The sequence below is a fragment of the Gallinula chloropus genome (assembly GCF_964237585.1).
Source record: "Gallinula chloropus genome assembly, chromosome: 3".
In the NCBI taxonomy this organism is placed as follows: Eukaryota; Metazoa; Chordata; class Aves; order Gruiformes; family Rallidae; genus Gallinula; species Gallinula chloropus.
Window position 1 is genome coordinate 53,301,933 of NC_140087.1, and position 27,712 is coordinate 53,329,644.

General features: G+C 43.0%; 1 protein-coding gene across 1 annotated transcript; it reads right to left on the bottom strand.

Annotated features, from left to right (window-relative positions):
* Positions 1–67: 67 nt before the first annotated feature.
* KCNK17 (potassium two pore domain channel subfamily K member 17) lies at positions 68–25,743 on the bottom strand (the record flags this gene model as incomplete). The annotated part of the gene is made up of 5 exons (XM_084261090.1): positions 68–363; positions 3,286–3,454; positions 3,965–4,131; positions 13,252–13,366; positions 25,528–25,743. 5 exons carry the CDS (start codon positions 25,741–25,743, stop codon positions 68–70), a joined length of 963 nt encoding a protein of 320 aa, XP_084117216.1.
* Positions 25,744–27,712: the final 1,969 nt, after the last annotated feature.

Consider the following 27,712-nt stretch of genomic DNA (forward strand, 5'->3'; position numbering starts at 1 on the left):
CCCCATTTCTAAACAGCGCATCTCTGGTTCACTAAAACCTAAAAGACACCAAGGGTATGTCTCTTCCCTAGACTGCTTCTGTAGGAGCTGCATGGGTGTGAGATTCATCTGTTCCTTTTGGCTTTGTGTCTTTGTCATTGCAGATCTCCGCATCATGAAGTCCCGTCATGCTATTTTTGTTGCCATCCATTAAGTCTTCTGCCATCTCCGTGTTCTTCTTTTTGCATTGACAGAAGTCACTGGAGGTCTCTAGAAAGTTGATGCAAAATTTGATAACCAGCGCTAGCCAGGCCATCCCAAAAAGGATCCAAAGAGAGATTACATTCTTGTACCAGTCTGGATAGGTGCGGTCTGGGTTCATCCCTACAAAAAAATCACCCAAAACATTTCTAGATTGGATCAAGTGTGCCTCAAATGAGACATTAGATGCAAATCAAAGACAGTGGGAATATGACCTAACATTAGTGATTCCTATATAAAATATGAATATGCCATCTACTTAGTATGTGAACAGCAGTTATAAGCAAGCATGTTTCATGACATGTAAGCAACAGCCTAGAACTCCCTAGAAAATGTAAAGATTACCCATAAGAAAGAAAAATAAATCCCAAATTATGTCTATGTCAATGTGAAATTATTCACGTTTAAGCATGAAGTTTCATTTCTCTTCTTATTGCTCTTTATCACATCATTGTATTAATATGTAACAGGGATCTCCTGCGGGCAGAGAGGTAAGGGGGTTTTATGTATTTATGGATCACCCAGTTAAGCCAGATATAAGGGAGTGAGCGAGCCTTTAAGAGAAGGAAGGTAGGGGTCTGAGCAGTTCTGAAAGCTCTAACCACCACCAAGGCTTGGAAGACAGCGTGAAATCACACGACCTCTGTCTGATTATTCAACTTGGTATTTTGTGATCCCTTTGGAGCAAAGCTGTATTTTCAGTTGTGTTTCCACAATGTTTAATGTAGAGGCTTCTACAGCTAAATTAGCATCAGCAGTGATATTAATAACAACACAGGCAAAGCAAAGGAACGAGCTCAGCCCTCTGAGTGACTGGATTGCATTTTTTAATCAGACTGGGAGCCTTTCAAACACAAGTAAAGTACAGGATACACATCAACAGCAGCAAGGTCTTTGCATGAGCTTTCTTTCTACTGTTTCCTAGGACTCATTATTTACTTTCCTTACCTTAGAAGGTTTGTTATTTTATAACTGAATACCTGCAGTGCAGCAGATACTATAGAACATCTGATACATTCAGGACAGTGTGAGGATTTACCATGTATGACACGGCACCACCGTGAACCTGGAGACTCCATACCACATTCCAGTGAAAAGTACACATACAGCTGGGTTGAAATGGGACATCCACAAAGGCAGGTGTTTGAGTGACATACAACCACTCACAGATGAGTAGTAAGAGTACTGTCCACAGACCAGCACCTCCAAAATTTTGGTCCATGAACTGTTACTCTCAAGAAGATTGTGATAAGCAGTAACTTGCCAGTGGAGCCATAGTAACCAGCCATTCTCTTACACCCATATACTTGCTATTATTATATATTACAGAATAGACATTGTGTGTGTTTTCAATATAACAGGATCACAAGACATTTTGAGTTCGTCACTAAGCCACTGATAAATGTTTGGGAGATACCAGGCACTTCTGTGGTAACTACTCTTCAGGCTGACTTTCTACATCAAGATAACTTCTACCAGGAACAGTATTATAGTCATCCTTCAAGCAAGCACCTTCCACAGGTGCTAAAATCAAAGGTTTAAAAAAATGTTTGCTTCTAAACAATAGAAGAAAACAAGAGAGAAGGGCTATTTGAGGCTTCTACATATCAGATTGTCTTTGTGGATTTGAGGATTCTTTATCCACAAAGACAATCTGATATGTGCAGTCCTTGAGAAGATCAGAAGTAGTTTATGATCTACATGGCATGCTACGTTCAATAGAAGGACTTACTGAATGTGTAAATCCTGGATTTCAAGGCCAGTAAGAGAAGCAACTAAATACAACAGGCTAAGGACCACCTTATGACTTCAAATTCAAGTGTCATAGCCTGGCTTATATTATCCTCACACAGAGCAGCTGTGTCCCAAATGAACACTGGGTATTCACTCTTGGCATGCAATATCTCCCAGAATATATCTGGTCCAGAGATCACACTGGTAGGGAAACAGCACGACAGCCACAACACAGTGACAGGCACATACCCTGGCCCTACTTATTTTTAAGTAGAGACATAAACAAAAAATACCAGATTGTGAGGCCAAAATAATTTGGCCTGTACATACCACAGGTCACCAACACACTCAGTTATTCCCATACTGAACCTAGCATATTTATGTTGGTGTGCCAGTTACAAGGTGAAGGTACACCTGGAAGTTGGAAATGTACTAGAGAAAGACTTCAGAATTAGTTATTAGAAGCAGATCAGTAAAGCTGCTGTGGCACAGAGTTCAGCATAATCTATAAAATCAGCATAGGAAAATGCTGGACTAGCCACTCTCACAAAAGCTAACTTAACTCTAGCTCATTTAAGCTCTAGTTGTAACTTGGACACGTTATAAACAAGTTCTAAGGTAACCACCAGTAACCTATCTAAGTATCAAGCAAGCATTACAAAAAAAGAAGTAAAAGATCCATAATAAAGTTTTTTAGTCTGTCTCCCAGGGATTCATGAGTTTCTATAATCAATTTTTTTTTTAATGACAAAGGCTTTATCAAAAAGGTGTGTCCTGTGTTTTAGCAAATGCATCAGGCAAGGGTCCAAATCCATTTCCTCCAGCAAAGGGTTTTGGCAACCAAAACTAGGCTGTGCCTGGTGCCTGATAGTCTACACCTAAATGACTTAAGCTGCCTTTTAGAAAGCAGTTGTCTGAAGTTTTGACAGAGGAAATGGTCACTGTCTGTTAATGGTGATGCAGAGTAATATCTGCTTAAATCTAATGCTGATGCACTGGAGTACACCAAGTGCATCAGCAGCAATTGCTGTGATTAAAAGCATAGCACTCCAGTCTGGTGTTACAGTCATTCAAGGGACAGATCACCTGAATTACTCTTTGATTGGAAAAGGATTTCTTTGTTCCTCCTTGTGGGGGAGTGCTATGCCATAAATCATGTCTTCTCCCACCTGTCAAGTACCTACCCACAACATAATTATCATCAGACCTGTGGATTGCTAGTGGTGCCAACTCCCAAGTTGGGACCTGTGTGCCCCACACACTTAGCTCTGATGTTCAGTAGGTGAAGGCAATGAAATATGAACTACTCACCAATCACATAGTCTCCAAACCCTATTGTGCTCAGGGTAATGAAGGAATAGTAGAAGCCTTCTTCATAAGACCAGCCTTCTTTGTCAGAGAACAACAAGGGAGGCAGCAGGAGAAAAAATAACAAGCCAGTTACCAGCGCGCAGGTCTTTATCAGGAGGGAAGCTTTTTTCTAGTAAACCAGAAAAAAATAAAGAAGACAGTGTCACAAGAATGGTGGCAGGGGAAGTCCAGCTCAGTTTCTGGAAGACAATACTGGACTCCATAAAAAAAAAAATTCTAAATATTTGATTAGAACAAACAGCATGGGTTTCCCAGTCAACACAAACTGAGCAGCACCTTCACAAGTCCTAAATTCACACCACATTAAAGCTTATTGTACAAATGTTCCCATGTAACCTACATATGCAATTCTAACTATGCCTGATTAAAAACAGACTAGATATTCTAGCACTTCTAGAGGCTCTGGCACTTCTGTTGCTCCAGGGGAAGCCATTCATCACAGAAGTTCTCTCAATAAACAGCCTTATCAGACACCTCACAGGGATGTCATAAGCTAAATTTATTTGCTTCCAGTTATTCCCAAGTATTATTGCCCTTTAGGCCAAATACACAGGTGGGCTGTCCATGCTTCTCAAAGAATACCAAATATCAGACAACGCCTTTTGTCCACATTGCTTACCTGCCAGTGAAACACCTCCTCTAGGTGTCGGGCACAGTGTTGAACTCCCAGCAGCATCAGCTGTCCAATTTCATTCAGGAGGATAAGGTTCAAGGGGATCCCAAAGAGTGCAAAGAAGATACAGAAGATTCGACCAGCTGCAGTGCTGGGGCTCAGGTTCCCATAACCTAGGCAGGGAGGAACATGTTAAACCTAAAATATTCTTTGCTTGCCCTCTTCCCCTGAAGGGGTGAACCTCCATCTTCCACAAAAGTTAGATGAGAAGGTCACTGCTCCAAAAGGAATGTGGGTTTTTTTAATAAATAAGTTACATCCATTGTTTGTCACATCCTATTTTAGGTTGGAAAAATAACATTTCTTTCCCTGCCAATTTTGTTTAGTTCCTTTTCCATTTACCAGCAAATTTCCTCCCCACTATCCTGGCTGGGATCTGACGTAAATGCAAAACTTCCGTTGAGTTCAGCTTTTGTAAGCACTGTTGGCACGATATTTGTTGGTAAATGATCCTGCATAGCTGTCAGATGGTCTCTGAATCCCAACAACAGTGTTTTAACTATAACAATCTTTTTCTACCTTCTTCCCACAGGACTAGCGAATTTAACATTGCCTCCTTGTTTATACTTCTTTGCACCACAAGTACCGAATTGTCAACCTTAAATTGTCAAAAGGTTTCCTTAGAGGAAATAAACTCAGAGAAGTTACATATAACCTGAATAAAATACTTCAATTTCAAACCTAAAGAAAAAAAGTGTTTAAAATCTCACCTTCATCTAATTATTCAAACTGGTCTAATAAAAGCTACTGCCCTGCAAGCACAGCCTTGCTTCTGTTCTTAGTCCATCATGGCTTCAACATCACTGTTGCAATACTCATCTTTATTTCCCCCATCTTCTTTTAAAAATATCCCGTAAGTTTGCTGACTCGCACGTCTGTAACTTCAAGTGTTTTATGCCGCAAAGGTCAGATTTAACTTTGGTTTATTTCACAGGATGCTCACTAAGTCAGGGGAAGGACTAGCACATGACAAGCACTTCAACAGTGACTTAGTCAACTCTCAGACCTGTGGTCTTAACTATACTTTAAAATCACCTCTGCTCATTTGACATCGTGCATATAGAAGATTGACAGAACATGGCAAAGCTTATCTTTTCACCAGAAATCATACTATCGCCTCCCAGCTTCACTCAATTTCTGGCACAGTGCAACCACAGAGGTCCTCCCACCACAGATATCTTGCTACCATGCTTGAAGGTGGTGTAGCTCCAGGGCAAGAAAGCAGTCCCCAGGAGGGATGGGTCCAAGAGCTGGGTTCTGTACGCAAGGTAAGTGAGAGCACAAACATCCCCAGTTGATTAGATGGATTCCCACACCTTTGTTAACTTCTGTCCCACACCACCTGCAGTAAGCCGCTGACCAGCAACATAGAGAGGGGTGCAACTGTGACCTTGGGATATCTACGCATTTTGCATGAACAAAAAACTCTTGTGGATGACAACTCTGCAAGCAATTAATTATTCACGTGCATCAGCAAACTACCCCCAGAAAAATGTCTGGCAACAAACTATTTCACAGTATGTATACAGGCTGCCTTTTCACCTCATTTCTACCCTCACAAATTAAAAATTTTTACTATGTGGAGGACTTCCCCTCCAATAATTTTAGGTTTGAAAGATTTGGGAGCCCCTGGATTTAATCCAGAGCAATGGCCTCTGCAGCCTGTCCCTGGGAGAGGTAGAGCAGAAAATTTGGGATGCCGTTTGTAACTAGAGGTTGTTTTGAAATAGCCAAATGACAGGACTATATTAAGACTGTACAGCAACCTTAATTCCAGTGCCATCTTCTTCACTTATGAGCAGCTCTATGATAGTTACACACTTTTTTTACTCCCCATGTGTAATTGCTGGCTCCTGTCAGCTTTCACCATTTCTACACCAACAGGCAAGATAAATGAGACATGCTGGCAAGTACATCTGGTAGATGATTCCTAAGTGAATTTAAGGAATACATGTCTGGTGTAATTTGTTTCACACTGTCTGTGCCACATTTCATCATGCTGGCTCCAGGTATTTTTTTTTTTCCTTTTCTATGGAATTAGAGTGTTTTCCTGGGTCCAGACCAGTCTGCAGAGAGCTAGGAGAAATTTACTGTAAGGCTGGAGACTGAACATGAGTCACATTTACGGCCAAACCTTTCCAAGTTTCCCTCCCACCCCCCTTCTGTATCATGTTTAAAAATACTGCATAATGTCTTGGGCAGTTCTTTTTAGTATAGCTTTCCAGGTTATCCAGTCTCTGGAATAAAGCATCAGATGTAAGAGAAAGGTCCATGACCTCAGGTCTCTGCATGAAGCATGGCAGCCTTCAGGATTCTGGGCACTCCACATAACCTTAAGATGCTCATCAGTCAGTGTTAAGCTGTGCACTGCACTAAGAGCAGCAAATTCAATGATGTTAAGAAGGTCCAATGCGTAGAGTAAGCCCAGCACACCAAACACCAGATCTGCTTTGCACATGATTTATCTGTCTCCCTGGGGGCCAGCAGCTCAAAGGCACAGGAGCCTTTAGATTATGCAAAATAGCCAGCAATTTACATCTGGCTGATGACACACCCTTGCATTTGGACTAGACAAACAGTCTGGTTGTGTAGAAACCTCAATTGTTGTAAAACCCCAGCAGGAATGCCTAAGTGGGACTTACTCTCTTCAGTAAATGAAATGAGGGTAACAGGTAGGTGTTTTGGGTTTTAACTCTATCCTAGCCAAAGCCAGGACAGCAGGCTATGCATTAGAAGAGCTGAACCAAATTCAGCAAGCCACACTGGCAGCTGAATCACACCCCTTGTAAGCCTGCTACAGTGATGTCACCTGGTACATGCCTGCCCCAGAAGACACTGAGGATGTTCACCAAAAACCACACAGGGGTCAAAGTGTACATGACTTCACCGAAGCAGCTGGATTGGATGCCTGTATAGCTTCTCTCAGTTTGAACAGAGTGCAATGTTACAATCTCCCTTAGAAGCAGCAAAACAGTGATTTTTATTTCTGAATGTTTACATCCACATGCTTTAGCTCGTGTGTTTATTTCATACATAGGTTTGCTTTTCTGCTTGCCTATTACATTCCTGTACACTCAGAGGCTCTGCAGGCATGCTAAGAGCAGCATGCTGAGGTGTGACTAACAAATTATAGTAAAAGATCTCTGAATTTGCAAGACAGCAGTCTACTTGCAGTGTCCTCAGTCTAACCCAGGTAGCTGTGACTTCCTGCTACCCACAATGGGAGGTTTGTGACACTCCTATTCTTACTGCCCAGATATAAAAATAGTAAACAAAGTGCTCAGAATGAAAAAACCTGTCTTTCAGACTTAAATACATAAATACTTAAATACTGCAAATGCACAAAAATTCATCTGTAGAAAAACACCCAGAATTGGATTTGAAAAAAGCTGGAGAAAGAGTTGCTTCTCTAATCAGCAACTTTATCAGTGCTTTTGAGCATTCTAACACATTTCTGGGGAGACTTGGATTAACTCTTTCTCCTACCTGAGTAGATAGAAGTCATCACTTCCCACAGGAATGACCCAGATTTACAGAATGTTCTTGTTGACAGTATTTTGCTTTGAATACCCAGATGCTCAGCAAAGCCCAGGAGCTAAGAGTCTTGCCTAACACAAGTATCTGATCCACAGGGTCACAGAGCAGTTCAACAAGGGGCGCATTATTTATTTAAATATTCAGCAAAAGATATTTCACTTGGCATTTGGGGTCATCTCCAGTAAGTCTCACCCCTGTTCCCCAAGGCACAGAAGGAAATTACACACTGATAAGCCCTCAATAACCTGGTCTGACCTCACAACTGACTGCTTGAAGCCGAAGGTTGCATCTTCTGAGGTTCCAGTAAAAGCTGAATTGTCCTACAATCCTTAAAAGTATTAGGATTTTCAAAGGTCAGTTGGTAACATTCAACTGAGCATCGGCAAGTCCAGGGTTCCCATCCTCCCTTGAAGTTTTGAGTGTCTCTACAAGCACTAGCTACACACAGGTGTGCATGGCTTCTCAAACTTCTTGACAGATTTCACATCACACTCACCAAACCTGCTCTAAGAGCAGGAACACATGTTGGCTGGACACAGCTACCAAGCTCGAACACTTGATACCATAAGTCACAGTTATTTCCAATTCACCCGCCCATGGAGGATGGCTTTAAGGCATCCCCAGTTGTGGTACAGGCAGAAACAGGACTCACCAGCCCCAGTACTTGCATTGGCACCTCAGCTGTACGATTAGAACGAACCAAACCTGTAAACTGTTTTTAAAAGCTAGTGGTGGCAGGATGTCTTATATGGGGAAGCTCACTGGGACTCTGGTGGGGTGAGCCAGGGCACGCATATGACTTCATGTTAGCTGGTCCTGTGATGAAGTACCGACCGCTAACTAAGGCTGGTAAACTGAAAAAACCCAACACATTTGAACAGAGTTCTTTGACAGTTTTAGCCCTGTGAAGTTCCAAGTAACAGCAAGACCTGATTGCACACTCCAATAAGTGAAACAAGAAAAATGCTTGGGATGAGTACTGCAATCTTTTACTTGTTCATTCATACTGTGCATACATTAGGAGCTGCATGGTGGGCTTTGTCTCAACAGGATAAGATGGCACAGTCAAAAAAGCAGACTAAGTTTGCCAGTGCTTGGGAGGCAGTGCAGAGGATGTTGCTGTGAGTGCAATACCCACATCCACCACCTCCTGTGGACCACTGTGCCACATCACACCCAGCCAAGCCTGTAGGGCAGGCAGCTCTGCCAGCTGCCCCAGGGCAGGCAGAAGATCAACCCATCAGAGGTCTGGGGTTCTTCAGCAGAACTCCCCTACACAAACCTGATGGTCACATAGGATTCAAACGTGAAAGTGGACCTAGGCTCTTACTCCAACTTCAACTATTTCAAGACATAAATAGCCTTAGCTGGATTTCCCAGTGAATCATCAGCCAGCAATGGGTGGAAGCCCAGCTACTTTTCAGGAGCTCCACTACATGCTGGGCAGTACTACAGGTGGTCAAAGGCTTACAGAAACTCTTGCTGGCCCTGAGCCCCACACTGCCAGGACTTCACAGCTCTGAATTGGCTGTTTTTCCTACTGTGGGAGCCATCAGCAACAACACATTAAAAGTCTTGTGACTATGTACTAGACACCACCTCTTACTCAACTGCTCCTTGCCTCTTCACTACCCCAGTCCTCTTGGGATTGTTGTTAGGAGGTATTCAGAGAAGGGAAAGACAGGAGGAAGGTCTTCTGCCTCTTTTCTTCACCAAGATTGTTTACTCACTGTTATTACTCAATTTTACTCTTAAAAGAGGGCCTTTCAAATTAATACAAATGAGTACTTAGCTTTACCACGTGTTCCCTTTCCATTTTCTGGTGGCAATGACACCCATCCAAAATACAAGGGGACATTCAGGTTAGAGAGGACAATGCTCTCCCTTGTACTATTAGGCCTGTATAGACAACCTGTCTCATCACAAATCCTTTCCCCAAGGGCTTCTCTAAAATGACACCACCCTGTGGTGGTTTGACTTTCGGAACTTTCACCTTGTGCTGCACTCTGAGCTTCTTTGACCTCTGCCCTGTTAGTCCAAACTGACGAGGAGGAAAGTAAACACAGAAAAGAGACTGTGTTTGCAATGAATAAAGATGTCTGAGGGATAAAACCAGCAGCAAATTAGCTTCTCTTTCCTTAACCATGCTTAGTACTACAGCTCTAAAGAAACTCTGAAGATGATTCAAGGCATTGAAGAGAGGGTTCCTATGGAAACATCTGCAGAAAAATGAAATAACATAAAAGATCTGGGATGACATGACATGCAAGAGACAGCAATGAAGAAAGCAAAAAAGCCTAAATGTGAGGAGAAAGAATCAGCTGAAGGTCAGGGCTGACCCATCCCACATCATACCTATAATCGCGGTTCCATTCAAATTATGAGATTGATCAAAACCTACATAGGCTTTGGGCACTTTAGACAGAGCTTTTGGTTCATACAAATCTGTTCTCTAAAGCTTTGGGATTAAGGTACCAAGCACATCTAGCCTGCAGGTTAGAACTTCACTTTAAATAAAATTTGCATAATGCTTTAATCACCACTTGATATAGGTGAGTCTGTAATTTAGATGCAAGAAGGGTACAGCACAGAAGATACTGGAGCAGGAGGTGGGGGATTCAAACTGTGTCAGTGGGAAAAGAAGCTAGTTAAAGGGGACAGCAGCTAACAACCCTTCCTGTACCCCAGAGCTCCAGTGAATACTTGAGAAACACACTAAGACTTCTGAAAGGGGTTAAAGCACCTAAAGCAGAAAACAGAAGCTGACAGAGTGGAAAGAGTATCTCATACAGGAAAAGAGATGACGGTAAGAGTGATAATGGCCTTGGCAGCACTGTTTGAGAACACTAAGGAAGAAATAGCTGATGCAAAAGCCACAGACGTTACATCTCATAAGAGACTAGCAAGGTATGAGTAACATTAGTTGCAAAGAAAGAATATGGAAGGGACAAACAGGAAAAAGGAGGACTTGTAGCGGCTTGAATACATGGAGTAGAGTTCATCCAAATTTTTCATCAAAATTTTTTTTAGTACCCATAAAGAAAAAAGATTCTCAGGAATTTATTACCATTGTAACTCCACTCTTTCCAAGTACATTCAATACAGAGTACTTTGGTTTTTAAACTCCCTATATATTAATCTTGTGAAGCTGGACCTGCTTTCAATGATTCCCTACAGCCTGAGATATTATCTTCCTTGTCATCTAAGGCACAAACCCCTCAACAAATCCATCTCAAAACCCCTTCTGAACTGTGGTGTTTACCTCATAGCCATGCCTTGAACATGAAATTCTCTGCTGTGAGCCACTCCTAACTTCACTGTGTACTTTGTGAAGGACATTGCCTCTTTACTTGACATTGATTGTCATGTCAGGCATCACAGTGATGCCTGAGCCAGCAAGGCCGCACCAGCTGCTATCTCAAGAACTTGCATGAAGAAAGAGGATGGGCAACAGACCCGAGGCAAATCTGTGGTACTATCTGTATTTCCTTCTACAACATATTATTGACAGTGTTAAAACAGTAGCCTGCACAGAATTAACAATTTAAGTTGCAAAAAGCAAAATGAAGGGCTCAGTTGTCCAAAGATGTCTACATAGAGGTGACACGTACATCAGTCTCATGTTTACTATTGAAAAGTCATGACTTTCTCTACTCTGCCCTTGTGAGACCCCATCTGGAGTACTGTGTCCAGATCTGGGGGCCCAATACAAGAAAGATGTGGAACTGTTGGAGAGGGTTCAGAGGAGGGCCACAAAGATGATTAGAGGGCTGGAGCACCTGCCCTACGAAGAGAGGCTGGGGGAGCTGGGCTTGTTCAGCCTAGAGAAGAGAAGGCTGCGGGGGGACCTCATTGCAGCCTTCCAGTACCTGAAGGGAGTGTATAAACAGGAGAGGAATACAACTTTTTAAAAGGGTAGACAATGGCAGGACAAAGGGGAATGGATCAAAGCTAAAGGAGGTAAGGTTTAGATTAAATATTAGGGAGAAGTTTTTTTACAGAAAGTCTCGTAAGGTGCTGGAACAGGCTGCCCAGAGAGGTGGTGGATGCCCTGTTCCTAGAGGTTTTCAAGGCCAGGTTGGACAGGGTCCTGGGCAACCTTGTGTAGCTCCAGGCCTGGAGGTCGGTGTCCCTGCCTGTGGCAGGGGGATTGGAGCTCTATGATCCTTGGGGTCCCTTCCAACCCAGACTATTCTATGATTCTATAACATGCCCCTGGAGCCACAGCATTGACTTTAAAAGAACCAAATATTATAGCACTCTGTCTTATCATTTTAATTTGGCCCCTGCTATCAAGTCATTCCTCCTCCACCAGCCACCAGGGCAAGGAGTTTACTTAAAAGAAAAAAAAAGGAGAAAGTAGTTTAGGCTTTCATGGACTAACAGCCAGAAATGTTTAGTCTAGCCTTCCACCAACATCACAAAACTTCCTTATATTTTAACATGACAAATTTGATTCTTCCTGAACATGATTAACTTAAATCGGTTGTGGTAAAAGAAAGCAATTCTGACATCTTAGAAGCTAATCAGGATTAGCTACAGGGGCAAGCAAAGCAGCTCTGAGCAGACACTGCTTTGTACCAAAGTCTGGAAGGAACTGCCCAGGCTCGAAGTTGGAAACCCACAGCCTGCACAGCCCTGTCTGATGAGCCTCCACTGCCATCATCTGGTACAACCCGTACCGAGTATTACAACACACCAAACGTAGCTCCCAACTAAGACAAAACGTGCAGAGAGCAGAGTAGGAAAAAGTAGAGTCACAGGAATGCTTGGGGGTTTCCTCCCCTGTAAAAAACAACCCCAAACAATCCAAGCTCCGGTTTTGGGGCTTAATGTTCTGAAGTCAATGTGTTTTCAACAAGGAAAGAAGAAATCTAAACAATGCTCTACCTGGGTACACAAAAATACTCATCTAAAAGATATTTGAAATTGAACAGACTGGACAAAGTCAATGCTAATCAGGGGACCCGTGAGGTTTTTTTTTTTTTTTGACAGTCAACCATCTCTCCCCATATTCTCCCCACTGGGTTTTTATAATACTACATCACACAGTAAGGAAATAAAACTCCAGGACAAGTTATTAATTGTTTTTGGGACTGGGGACATGCACCCCATAACATTTTGTTGTTTCCATTCTTTTTTGTCCCCATCCCCTTCCCCATTTCCACTATTCCTTTGTGGCTTGGCATAGCTCTGCTGCTGAAACTTGACTCAACTGAATTGTTTTATGTATCCAGCTCTTTGAATTCTTATCCAATACAGGCAATAATAAGAGAGTATTTATAAACATGGGCTACAAAGAGTCAACAGCCAAAATTAATATGAACTTTGAAAAAAATCTTCCTTTTCCTTGTAAAGGAAAAGGTTCAGGTCAATCCACAATTAATTTCAGACCTCTCAGATTTCACTAGGCTTGGGAAAGTACAGGCAGTGCAGCACCATGAAGTGATACTGACTCAAACACCAAAACCTGTGTAACTTAGTAGGGATGTGTAGTGAGCTAATTATCCCTGTATCTAATTAGAGATCATTACTGTACTGGCACTAACAAAGCATTTCTAGGGCTGAGTTCACATATGCACAATTAGATAAGCTACATGAAGCCCCACAGGGCTGGAGCAGCATGTGATCATACAGGTCCTCATTGCTGCTCCTTTCCCACCTATGAGGCAGCCCTGCAAGCAGGGAACTCTTACCAATGGTTGTTATTGCAGAGATGGAGAAGAAGAAAGACCCACTGAAGTCCCACCTGCCCAGGCTAGTGGTGTTTCCCCGGAGGGTTATGCCACTCTTGTAGGCTTGGACGATACCCTGCAAAGAAACAATAGTGTGAGATCCCACAACTCCTTTTATGGCTAAGTTAATGAGATCAGCTTTTTCATTCTACAGCTATTTCTGACTCTTGTTTCTCTTTTAATAGAGTATAATCTACGACTTAGAGACCAAAGAGCTCAGGGGTCAGAAAAGCAGAAGCCAGCATATTTGTTTTATTCCATAGATGCCTTTTCTTTAGAACTAAGTTGCACATGCATATACTTGATCATACAGAAAGATGGAGAAGAGATTGGAGGGCAACAACTACCTAGAAAAAGCCTAGGCAGATAAGAGTGATTTATGGTATTCATTAGGAAAAGAAAGTGTTTCCAGATGGGATAGTCTGATGGCAGAAGTCCCAGAGCAGAGAATATTTAGATCCCTTGCCTATATTGGGGAGGAATGTATATGGAGACAGACTATACAGGATGGCCTTTCTACTAGTATTGGGCAATATGTCCTCACATCAGGGGTATAAAAACGAAAAAATGGATTAGACTAGTATGATGCCAAATTCAATGTTCAGTCCACCTGGGAAAGACTCAGAAGTCACTACACTGAGGTGTGCAGAGTTAGGAAAATAAGGTACCAGATGTCTTGGTTAACATCTGACCACACCTTCTCACGTCAAGGAAGTTAAACGAAACTGAACTGAGTTGTGTCCAAAACATTAACAACAGCATGTATGCTAAACAGCTCACACCCACTAAATCCTCAAGGGTCAATTGTCCTTGAATGCAAAGTGTAGCCAAGAATACATAAAATGCATCACCTCTGAGAAAGACTCACATATACCCAGTAACACCATCTCCATCCTAATGATAAGGTTGCCAATACAGCTTTCACCATTAGCAGTAAAAGGAATCACTCTCAGGTTAGATTTATATCAACTGTGAGTTTTCAGAGAAATTACCGTTTACACATCTGTCAAGCAAACCAACACTTCAAGCCTGCAAAGCAAGGAAGTCTGTCCCATCTTACTGATGTAACATGCTTGTAAGGGATTTACATGCTACTATACAAGGTTGTGAATTAAAAACTCTTTCCAGAGACTCAAGCAGCAACTTAACTACAAGTACTCTTCTCCAGGGCTACTAGTTCTCACACTAAGAGCAAGGAGCAGCTCAGAGATCAACACAGTTTTCCAAGTAAGAAACACTGGTAATCACATTCTCAGAAATATCTTAGTTTAGTCATAACTCAAGGCAGTTCACACCATTCAGGGTCACTTTGCAATCTATTAAAAGTCTGACAACGTTCTTCTCTGCACAGAGCAGAGAGCCTTTGCTCTGAAGAGGGCTAAAGGACCAGACTCTATATTACATGCTTCTTTGTGACTTGTTGCTGTAACTTGAGTGGGGTAGCTCAGAGTCGTTATGCAGCATCAGTGACATGAAATAATCAAGTCTGTCTCCCCTTCCCAAAAAAGAGAAAAAAAAAAAAAAAAAGAGATTTAGTTTGAACAGTGTGTGCACAGTTCTGCCAGGGCCAGTATCTGCATTGGGGTTTGTCAGGTTGTATGGGATGCTGGCACTGACCCTTCTCCATTCTCCCTGATCTCTGACAATACTTAACCTCAGGTTTAAGAAGTTCTGCAGAGATTGACCTAGACAGGAATCACCATCCCCATGAACATAAAAGAGAGCTCCCAAACTGAACCATATGGCAATGGAGACACCGGAAATTTATACATGCGACCTGTACTTTCTCCCATTCAGAATCTAGTGGTTAAATCTGAAAATAAACATTTGTTATATCCTCAAAGTTTCCTTCTGTAGCCTGTCATCTCTGCAGTGCATTTAGTTAAGTCTTGAACACATACATATATATACACCTGCTGGAACAGCAACAGTCCAGTTCTCGGATAATGTTATAACTAGCTTGATCAGATACACAAAAACCCCTAAACATGCAGCTTTTGTCATCTGTTCTCCTGCCTGATGCCTGTTGATGACAGGTCAGCAGGTGACATTACACAACACATCAGATTTTTGAAGCCAAAACCACTTAAGAATCAGAGGACTGTAAGAAACCACTGCTGAATTGGCCCAACAAGCACAAAGTAGAAATAAGCAGCCTGAATACGCCACCTGGTAAAGGCAGCAGTAACCAACTTACTGACCTTTACGATGGATGCTGTTTGGACTTGCAGAGATGGGATCAGGAAAGTCAAGACGCAGATGGAACTGAACTTGGCAAGGGATGTTAAAAACAAGAAGGAGGGATTTTACAGGTACATTAGCCAGAAGAGACAGGCCAAAGAGAACGTCCCCTTAGTAAATGAGAAAGGAGAATTGGCTGCAACTGATGAGGAGAAGGCTTGGTCTTCTCTGGCAACCAGGATTCTCATAATTCTCAAGTCCCAGAACTTTGCATGCCTAGAACGGAACTGGGGGAGTAAATCCCCCCCCCCACTATAAGGGCAGTGCAAGACCACCTCATGAGACTGAATGTCTACAAGTCTATGGGGCCGGATGACATGCATCCCAGGGTCCTGAAGGAGCTGCTGATGTGGTTGCCGAGCTGCTCTCCATTATATTTGAAAAGTCGTGGCTGTCAGGAGAGGTCCCTGGGGACTGGAAAAAAGGTCATGTCACTCCATTTATAAGAAAGGGAGCAAGGAAGACCCAGGGAATTACAGGCTGGTGAGCCTCACCTCTGTGCCTAATATCATGGAACAGATCCTTCTGGATGACATGTTGGAGCACATGAGGGATGAGCGCATGATCTGGGACGGCCAGCACAGCTTCACCAAGGGAAGGTCGTGCCTTACCAATCTGGTGACCTTCTGTGATGGAGTGACAGCATCGGTAGATGAAGGGAAGGCAACCGATGTCATCTACCTGGACTTGTGCAAGGCCTTTGACACAGTCCCCCACCACATCCTTATCTCTAAATTGGAGAGAAGTGGACTTGATGGGTGGACCATCCAGTGGATAAGAAACTGGTTAACAGACCGTAGCCAAAGGCTGGTGGTCAATGGGTCTATGTCCAGGTGGAGGCTGGTGACAAGCAGGGTCCCCCAGGGGTCTGTCTGGGGACCGGAGCTCTTTAACAGCTTTATCAGTGACATCGAGGATGGAGTTGAGTGCACTCTCAGCAAGTTTGCAGATGACACCAAGCTGAGTGGTGTGGTTGACACCTTAGAAGGAAAGGAAGCCATCCAGAGAGATCTTGACAGGCTGGAAAGGTGGGCCTGGGTGAACCTAATGAGGTTCAACACTGCCAAGTGTAAGGTCTTGCACTTGGGCCAGAAGAACCCCAGACATAGATACAGACTGGGAGAAGAGCTCCTTGAGAGTAGCCCTGCTGAAAAGGACTTGGGGATTTGGGTAGATGAAAAACTTAACATGAGCCAGCAGTGTGCTCTTGCAGCGCACAAGGCTAATGGTATCCTGGGCTCCATCAGAAGAGGGGTGGCCAGCAGGGACAGGGAGGTGATTGTCCCTCTCTACTCTGCCCTTGTGAGGCCCCATCTGGAGTACTGTGTCCAGGTCTGGGGCCTGCAATACAAGAAAGATGTGGAACTGTTGGAGAGGGTTCAGAGGAGGGCCACAAGGATGATTAGAGGACTGGAGCACCTGCCCTACAAAGAGAGGCTGGGGGAGCTGGGCTTGTTCAGCCTGGAGAAAAGAAGGCTGCAGGGGGACCTCACTGCAGCCTTCCAGTACCTGAAGGGAACATACAAACAGGAGGGGAATCAACTTTTAAAAAGGGTAGACAATGGCAGGACAAGGGGCAATTGATTAAAGCTAAAGGAAGGAAGGTTTAGATTGGATATTAGGGAGAAGTTTTTTATAGACAGAGTGGTGAGATGCTGGAACAGGCTGCCCAGAGAGGTAGTGGATTCCCTGTCCCTGGAGGTGTTCAAGGCCAGGTTGGATGGGGCCCTGGGCAACCTTGTGTAGCTCCAGGCCTGAAGGTCTGTGTCCCTGCCTGTGGCAGGGGGAGTTGGAGCTCTATGATCCTTGCGGTCCCTTCCAACCCATGCCATTCTATGATTGTTTAATTTCATATCATTGTACCAGTTCTGTTCTGCATGGCTGAAGACCAAGAGACCAAGCAGTTATGAGCACCCATGCTAGCTTTGCAGTGACTCGTAACAGTGCAACTTTCCCAGAGGGGATACTACTGACAGGAAGTGCAGCTTTTTTGTCTAAAGAGTCTGCAGATAAGGTAAAGTATTCCCACTGAAGGGCATGATGATGATGCTGCACCCATGTCAATGGAAAGGAAGGTACACCTGTTACTCACTGGCAAAGAGCACTGGGCTTGCAGCTGTTATCTGTTTCTGGGATGGAGGCACTTCACATGTTTGTGGTAGGTCAAGAGCCTTCAGTAATAAGCCCCTGGCTAGGAATTTCCTTGTTAAATCTTGTTATGAAGCATCTAGAGAACATCATTAACCATTAGGCCCATCACAGCCAATCTAGAAATGTTGAACACTCATGCAAATCAAAGCCACTTGAATAAACACACACTTCCAGGAGAAGTGTTGAGTTCACTACTGTTAGGAAGAAGCTACTGATATCATCCTTAAAGGGGAGGATTTCTAGAGGTGGAGAAAAGGATATCTTTTTGAAGGAAAAAATGTTTTATATATCTAGATGTTATAATATCCAGAATGCTGGTAGAATTCTGATTGATTCTCAGAAGAATCAATTGTTAATTTTCTGTAGAACTAACAGAGCTTGCCTTACCACAGATGTAACCACCGAGGTGGATTCATGAAAGACAAATCCATAGATAGCTGTTAGTGCACAGAAATTGCTCTAGCACAGGAAGTCATTGGGCTGCAAACTCTCAAAGGCTGAGAGAGCATTCAGGAAGATATCAGTGTATACCTACCCTAAGTGTGTTCCTCTAGACTTCTGCATTTGGCTAGTGCTCTTTAATAGAAAAGAAAGGCTTACAAATTTTTGCAGAACACTGGAAAAACACAGGTAACAAACACTAACGGAACAGATAAATTCTTCCTGCTTTTCCCATTAAAGAGGCACTGATATGTCCCTGCTGACGATTTTTCAGAGAAACCTGACATATTTTGCCCTGTAGGTTTAAGACTTACTGAATCATACATGTTGGGTCACACCTGCTTGGTTCTCTTAGTCTATCTTCGGGAACCAGACACTGGTTTTGTTTTGCTTTAACATCGACTTTGAGCTGAAATCCTAGGGGCTTTCCCTTTTCTCTTAATTAAGCCTAGACATTTATACATTATCTGCCCCAAAATCTAATTTATTATGACACCTAGTAGAAGTAGCATCTCAAAACCAGATATCTGCCTGATGTAAGACCCCAGTCAATACTACCAGCTGCTCAAAGACAACGAAACTTGAAACTGCAGGGCTCAGGCGTGATATTTTGGGAACTTGAAAAGTTATGTCTGCAACCCAAAAGAGAACAGGAAGGAAGAAGTGGCTAAAATAATCAGAAAGAAACAGAACTCAGTTCCGCTCACATTTCTACTGACAGACACACTAGACAACATAATTTCACTTCTCTGCTCTTATTTCCCCTCCCTTCTAAAATGAGAATAGAGTTCCCAGTGACTACTAACCTTCAGCTGACAATGCTTATATAATTTTAAATTATAGATAAAATTTTCCATGGAAAATATAACATAAATTAGGAAATTTTAGATTCTTTAGCCTTTTGAGTCAATAAGACTTTAATTGCAGGACACTACATTTTCACATCAAGTAGGCTTTTCTGTTCCTCAATATCACCATGCAAAGCCTACTTGCATGGCCAAATACCATCACAGCTGGTGATTAAAAAAACCCAGCATGACTGTCATCCAAAGTAGTTTACTTAAGTGTAGATGTCTGTCCTCTTGCCTTTGCAATTAAACATGGTTTGGCATACCCAAATTTATCCGCCAGCTCTGTTTTGCTTAACCATAAGCTCCAAAGCTTGTGAGGAACACCATAACCTAATGCTCACAAATTAACACCTTATGTTACATCATTATATCCCAGTACAAATCAAAGCCTATCCCCAAGTGCTGAAAACAGGAGGAACATTTACTCTGGCCACCTAAACACCAACTAAAAGTTTCATCTTTCACCTCTGCATTGAGTCACAACCACACATGACCAGGATACAGCTTTCCAAAGAGGCATTTAAGATCAGCAGTAAGGAAGGAATGCATCTGTATATGTAAACTGGGACACTACTTCCCTTGCGATCTACTCTCATCATAACACTGTGCTTCTCTTCTATAATCTTTACAACAAAAACCCCAAAACTTTATATGAATGATTAAGAGTCCAATTCCAATATTCCTGTGAGATTATGACCCTACCAAGAATCTCCGTAAGAATTCCTGACAAGTTCAAAGTTTCTTATATCTGGGAAAGAGAAAGTATCATGGAAGAAATCATAACCAATGACCCTTTTATAAGCCACAGCTCCAGTCACTGTCCTTGCCTTGTGCTCCTGAACTATGGCATTTTGGCCAGAGTTCACAGTAATCTTGAGCTACCTTTGCAGACAAAAGCAATATTTCCTAATTGTATTTGAAAGTTGCTCTAAAGGACTGGGACTAGAAACTTAACTCCCAAGTTCCATCAAAATTTACATGTTCATACACAAAATAAAAATAATCAATTGATCCAGGGAGTACATGTCCTCCTGAAAATCGCCTCATCTCAAACACTTCTTCTCCACACCTTCACAATCTATCAAGGAGGTAAAGGAGGTGTTCCCAAGGCACTGAGCTACCATTTAGATGAATGAGAAAATACAAACTCATATAAACTTTGTGCCCTGGAAATCTTGTGCAATGTTGGTATATAAACAGTCATTTATGCCTCACAGAATACTAGCTGTAAGTCAGAAGAAAATGGTTAACATTAACCTTGGTCTCACATTGCAAGGACAAAGATCAATTAACTTCAAAACAATAGATTAACTTAAAAAGAAAAGGATTATAAATCACACCTTTCCCAACCATGAGCTCTGATCCCCTGTCCTTGCCTGGAGTGGAAACTTTTCTGAATTCTGATCAAAAGACAAGCAGGCACAAGGTGCATTATGAATTCAATGGAATTCAGCTGGCTTTAACTTCATGTCACTTTATCCTGAGACCTGACCAAATACCTGCTCCCCTCTACCTCCCCCAACTTCATTTATTAATATAATTGGTACTAGCTCCTCTAAACTAGATCAGCCCTACCAACAGAAGCACTTTTACTTTGCAGCTGGTTGCGCACTACAGTTTCTAGAATTCATTTAGACTTAACTCTTCAACAGAAAAGGCGCAAAAGATGCAGTACAGTACAGGCATGATGCAACCAAGGCAACCCTAAGGCATTAGCACTTTTTCTTTTATATCCAGGAAGACTCCGTGTCATGATTCACAGGGCAAAGCATTGCTGACTTGCAGCTGCCTCCCAAACCCCAATTACACAGGTAACTTGAGAGCCCAGCTGCAACAGAAGCAAGCAGGGTCTGTGGAAAGGAGCTGCCTATACAATCTAGAGACTAGAGCACGGCAGGTTGTATTGTGTCACCCTTGTAAAACTGAGCAGCTCTTTCTCTAGTAGTTATTTTTCTTTTAGCTGCATTTTAAAATGATGGAGTTAGATGAACAAGTACCTGTAAGGGAAACCCACATCTTCAAGCAACTGACAAGAATTAACATTCCTCTTTTTAAGCGGCACCCTCCTGCTCTTCAGATACACTTCTAGTGGTGACTCAAACCTTCCTGGTTGGACTGGTTATTGAGACAGCTATCAGTAAATTCCAGCTTGCTACACTTCCTTGTTACTTCTCATCAAGCCTGACTGACCGTAACCGAGAGTTTGATAATATGAAAGAACATCTCTCTCTAGGTAGAGGTATATAAATGCAGACAGTTCCCATGTTTCCCCCCACTCCTCCCACCTCTTTTTAAACACAGATACTACACAGCACATCCATGATGAGAACACCTAGGAGTCAACTAGCCAGTAACGATTCATTAGTAGGTCTTCTCCTCAACTTCCAGCAAGCCCAACAATATGGCAGTAGCCTATTGCTTTACAGAGTACTATATCCCTACTGCCTCATGGAATAAAGATTCTCTCTTTAACAACTTCTGCCAAACGTACACAGTAAGCACAGAATGCACACTCTTGGTTAAGGTACCCGGAGCTCTTTCTGGTTAACAGGCCTGGAGAAGAATGGACTGGCTATAACGTAACCAAAGTGGTAATGCATTTTGATAAGAATGACACTGGAAAGATTAAAGGGGATCAACCCTATTTCATCTGTGACAAGCCAACAGGTATTTGACTATAGAGGGTTCTACACAGATATCACAGCTTCACAATACCAGGAGCCAATGCTGTCCCTTAAAGGCTCTTATCACCAACAGGGGATATCTGAAGCTCATCCCTTAATAATATCTCACTGCTGCATTGTCTGTGGGCAAGATGATTTCAGTCAGCTGTATTTGCAGGGGTGTATTTCCTGACAGCTGGCACAAACCTCTGCTGGTTCAATGTCAGTGCAAGCCAAGGTATTGATGAGGAACTCTCAGTCACGTGGGATCTCATTGCTCCTGTAAACATGAACTAAAACTGTGTAGCACTAGCTGTTGACTCTGGAGATAATAGTATCTAGATCCACCTGCAGGTTTTCAGTTTATGGCCTGCCCTTTAGAATAAGGTCCTTTTCACTGCACCTTAAATCTTGCTAGACAAAAAAAGACTTCATTTAGCTCAGCTTTCATTTCCTTCTTCCTAGTTTATTCAAGTAACTGGGTTTAAACAGCATTATGCATCTACAATAACAAAGTGGATAAACTGATACTGATAAACACAGCAAACAGCTGCATTAGGGAAATATATATAGAATAACAACAGAGTTTATAGCAAAAGAGGAAGGGTAGCAAGAAAAGGATGTCATGCTAACAGCCTGGCCAATCATCCAACTAAAGAGACACTGAAAAGGACAGCAGCTATAACTGCAGAGGTCTGAGATTATGTCAGTACAGAATGTGGCCTCTGTGTGTGCAACCTGAGCCTCTGAATACATCTTATATCCAGAACCAACATAATTTTTGCCTGGACAGAGACTCTTAGATTTTTTCCCCATCTGAATTCAGCTCCTTTTCTTCACTGTATTGAGGATCTACTACCTGAAAACTGCCTTATTGCATCCATTTCCATCTTACCGTTAAGAGCTTCCTTTGATGCAACCTCAGCCAGTGATTCTGGCATGTGAAGACCACCACCATGTTTATAAGAAAAAAAAACAGATACTGCTATCTCTGCATGTTGCCTAATGGTTCTTGAGGAACTGTTTGCTCTTGATCTTGTTCCTAGTGAACACATGTTCACATCCGGTTATATAACGTCAGCACAACAGCCTAGGGTTAAATGGGTCAACAAAATCGATCCTAAGTCTTTCTTGAGTAGGTGTTTCTGGATGCACAGTAGAGGAACACATGGCCAGATTTCCCCTGTTGTCCCCATGCTGTCCTTGTTCTAAGCATAAATAACAAAATTGGTCTTCATATATGCATGTATGAACACATAAATATGCTTCTTTTGCTTGCTCATATATAAAGCATTTGCACACACTAGCCTCAGCAATTTAGGAAATGAGGAGCTGTTCAGCATCCTGCAGGAGAAGAGCCAGTCAGTCCCTCCAGGCCAAGAAAAAAACTTGTGGGAAGCAGGGACCCACCAGTACAGATATCACACACTCCTACTGCTTTCTCTTGAACCATTCAGTTTTGTTGGTGGTCTGCTATTTCCACCTCCTTCTGACTTTTCTTTTGTTAACTAGAAAATTCCTTCTTCCCTGGAAAGGATCTGAGCCATAGAAATTACTGAAGGAGAATTCACTGGTCTAACTACCACAGGACTGTCTATTTGCCTTTCCTCCTGCCCATCCTCACACTGCACTCTCCTGCTAGTGCTTCAGCTTTCCATCTGTGCAAGGACTGGAACAGTAGATTTCCACTCCCAGCTGGTAACTAGGAAATGAGTGATAAACAGGTTGTAAAATGATGTTTGTACATTGCTTAGCAAACTGAGATTTTATTCCATATTGGCCCCTATACATTTAAAATAAACAGTTTAGAATTATTGAGGATGAAAGAGCTGTAAGAAAACAATGAGGAATTGCCAGCAATGTCAAAGCAATTAAAATTCACACGCTGGTTTATGTTTTCACAAACACTCTTTATATATCTTCCTTAATTAGCAAATAATCAGCTGTGTATCTAGAATACAAATTTGTTATCTGAAGAGGGCCAGTGATGACACTGCCTGATAAACTATGTGCAATTTACTGCAATCGTGATTTACTACACAGAAAAACATCTCATTTTTTCTGAGCACACTTGCTGTATCAAGCAATTGCTACACAGGAAAATAGAAAAGAGGGAAGAAGCAATCCTGTGGATTATCAATTTAAGATACTTCTAATAACTTTTGTAGTGAGAAATTAACACACAAAGCCATTCAAAACTCGGACTATAGTTTCTCAAAGCACAAAGGGACACTCTAAAATGAAACCAAACTCCTTTGTAACTTCCTTATTTAGAGTTTGCTTAAAATCACAATTCAGTACCCACACAGCATATTGTAACAGTGTCTGATCTATAGCTATTTAGGACCCTGTCCTACTCCTTCAACTACCAGACAGCATGAAGAACTAATAGACATCACTCTGCAGTAAAATAAACCACCAGAAAGACATTAGAAAGACCTTTCTACCTACTAAGTTATGAACACCTTCTGTACACTGCTATTACCACCTTGTTACTGTCATTCAATGAGTGAACCCCTTCCAAGCTCAGGGCACGAGACATGCCTGGTGCTCACTGTTCAATGGACAGATGCTGAATGAAACTCACCCCAAGCCCACTTTTGTGAAGTGCCAGACTGCTCTTCTCCATACACAGCACGTACTATAAGTGAGACTAGATACCATGGTAATTTACAAGTATCTGACTTTCTATCATAACTTCACTGCACTGCCACAGAGGATTCACTATCTAGAAAGTCAAGGGATGACAGCTTGATGTGGGTCATATGACATCAGCATAATTTTGCCTGTCAGAACCTTGAAGAAACTCCTAACGAGATTATCTATTTGATAGTTTCTGCGTTTTCCTCTCTACTGGAAAAAGAAAAAAAAAGAAAAATCTATTCAAGTCCCTTTGAGGTCCTTTGAGCTCTGCTGGCCAACTACTATGGCTTTCACCAATCACTAAACACTAATTTTCTTCGTTTTGCAATATCTGAGGCAGATGGACCAAATCAGGGAGTTCAAATTCAGCCACCAGCACCTGCTGAACTAGGGTAAATATTCAAGTCTCTCTAATAATATGGGGTTTTTCTTTTTCAGGAAAAAAAAAAAAAGAATAAATCAAGCAATAATAGAACCCATTTATCCCATTTTACTCATATCTATATCATAAAATGTTCTTTATAAGGTTGCATTCTGTCCTGCTTTACATTTCGCAATCACCTGTAAACATCCTCACAAACATTTCACAGCTACCTTAAGTTGTGCTCCTGGGATTTTTAACTTTTCCTTCAGAAAACAAGTGGAAAACCGACACTAGTAACACCACCACTTAAACTTACCATCACAAAGCATTACCATCAGAGCTTACTACTTGGAAGACGTCACAGACTATAAACCACCCTTAAGAAGTTCAACACTGAAACAAACCCACCTGTAATTAACATCTGATAATTATCACATAACAGGGAACTCCATCACCGTGTTCCCTCTATCAAGGTCACACCGCTTAGAAAACTCGCGAGCATCCCAATTTGCGGGAGGTCAGGGAAGAACAGAAGAGAACACCCGGTGCTGAGGCTCAGACGAAAGCCCGACTTGCCGGGGGCACAGGGCTACACACCCCAGCGCCGAGGAAGCTGCCCACGGAGCAGGACCCCTTTTCCAGGCCGTGGGCATCTTCTTAGGGGCCAGGTCGCATGTGCGCATTAGTATAAATAGAGGGGAAAAAAAGAAAGAAAAAGTTTTTTCTTGACTTGGAAAGTTCTATATTGCTGGCAGGAGGCCAGTCGCTGCCGTTACCAGCCCTCCCGCCCCCCCGGGACGAAGGCGGCGCCTGCCCCCGGCAGCTCCCAGCCGGACAGGTGCTTGGCTGCGCCTGTGCCGTGCCGGCGGAGCCCCGGGCTCACCTCGATGAGCTGCTGCAGGGCAGGACCCTGGAGACAAGTGTGGTTGGCGAGCAGCTCCCAGTGTTGCTGGAGGAGGTGTTGAGCCGCCTGCACCTCGGCCGGCCTCTCCAGCGCCTGCAGCACTCCGGCGCCCAGCCCCAAGTAGCCCACATAAACGACCAGCAGCACCGGCACCCCCCAGCGCCGCTGCCGCCGCTGCCGCCGCGCCGCCACCATCGGCCCCTTCGACGCCGCCGCCCCCGGGGCTACGGAAACTGCCGCGGAGGGAGCCGGGCTGCCTGTGGGAGGAGGGGTGAGCCGAGAACCGGCGCCCGGCCGGCCCTCAGCACCTCCCCCGGCCCTGCCCCCGGCTTGCCCCCGACCTGCCCCGTCCCACCCTCCCCGGCGCCGAGGGAAGCTCAGGGCAGAGCCAGACAGCCCGCCCCGCTGCGCTTCTCCTGCGCTCCCTACCTGCCTCCTCACGGAGCGCAAAACCTCCCTTCCCCGTGTTGCGCTGATCTATGCAAAGAGAAACACCGAACCGCGCTCGTCCCTCGGAGGGATACTACCCCATCCTTTCCCCGCAGGATCAATTGCTCACCCAACCAGCTGACACCAGTTACAGACCCCCCCCGCACCCGCGGCTGGCACAAACCCAACTTCCCTTCGCCCAGCTGCGAAGCTGATTTAAAAGGCAGCGAACAGGTGGCTCTGAAAACGGCTCCCCGGCATCAGCAACCTTGTGTGAGTCGCCTTACCGTTTGTAGTGCTCCGACAGAAGGGGAGTGCCTTCCTCACGTGGGGAGCTCCTGAGCCCCGTTTAATTAATTGTCTTCTTGTACAGGACGGCATAAAACTTTTTTTCTCCGCATCAAATGTTTTTCTCAGCCAAATCACTTTGGGCACATAATAAGCTACTTATTTTGTTGCAGAATGTGAGGTAAAAATGAATAAATCCTCTAAATTTCTGAGCCAGATGCCTTTATACTCTGTCAGATGGGAACATCTCACATTTCCCTGTGATTTTTCTTTTTTTTTTTCCCCCAGAGCATTATTCATACTGTTACAAATAAGCAGCCTTCAAAGACGTATCACACCCCTAGATCAGTTCTGGTTATGTTTTATGGGAGGTGCTTCAAACTGACTAGCATACACTCATGGTTTTACTGGCTAAATTCAAAACCTAGTATGTGAAGGACAGATCAATTCCAGTTTAAAGATACCATTGTAAAACACAGTCTTTAAAAAAATAAATTATGGTGCTTATTGCACAGTCTTAATTCTGACTTTTCAATGTATTCCTCACTGAACGATGTTTAAAATGGAAAAGAAAGAAGCCCTCTATAAAAATATATATGAGAAATAAACAATGCAAGGATACTAAAAAGTATATATACTCAAATTTCCTCTTTCATTTAAGATCAGGAAATAGACACATCTCAGCTTCATTTTAACTGCATTAAAATCAGGTAGTTTATACAAAGCGCACTAAGTATAACCATGCTGAAACATTACAGACTAATCATGCAGCATTTAATGTTTATACTGCAGGTATATCATATAAAAGAAGTTACAGGTGAGATTCAGAATTGTAACTACAAGCACGACTGGAAACCCAGGATATCAAGCTTGTGCTTGCTAGAAGGAATTTGGGGAGGAAGTGATCAAGATTCACAGCAGGTCTTTAGAGAATCATAACATTTTAATAGCTGATTTTCTTGTATATTCTCAGAAATGTCACTTGTGTGTCAGCCTTCTATTTACATCTCCAGAGAGAATGGTTCATATATTTGCAGATGATATTCTGGTGTTGCCTGGGAGGTACCAATATACCTGAGGGTGAGGAAGGGCTTGCTGAACAGGCCTGAAAGGTGTAAGCCTGGAAGGATGTTTGGTTCTTGTCCTGTATGACTGCAAGTGGTAGCTGCTCAGGACAACATGCTACTTTTCTACATCACAAACACTGCCTGGGCCATAGCTTCTGCTGCGGGCTGCAGAGGCTCCAGAAGTGCTGCCTTCCACGCACCTCAGCTGAGCATTTTGTAGCAGGTTGTTTGATCCACTGCATGCAGGATTGCATGGCTGGTAAAACGGGTTATTAAAAGAGCAGAAGAGTCCCTTTTGTGCACTCCACTGATTACCAGTAAGCCCTTGTGATAGAAAAGTTTTTCCAAGTTTTTTTTCTTAGCTGGTCAGTTGATACTTG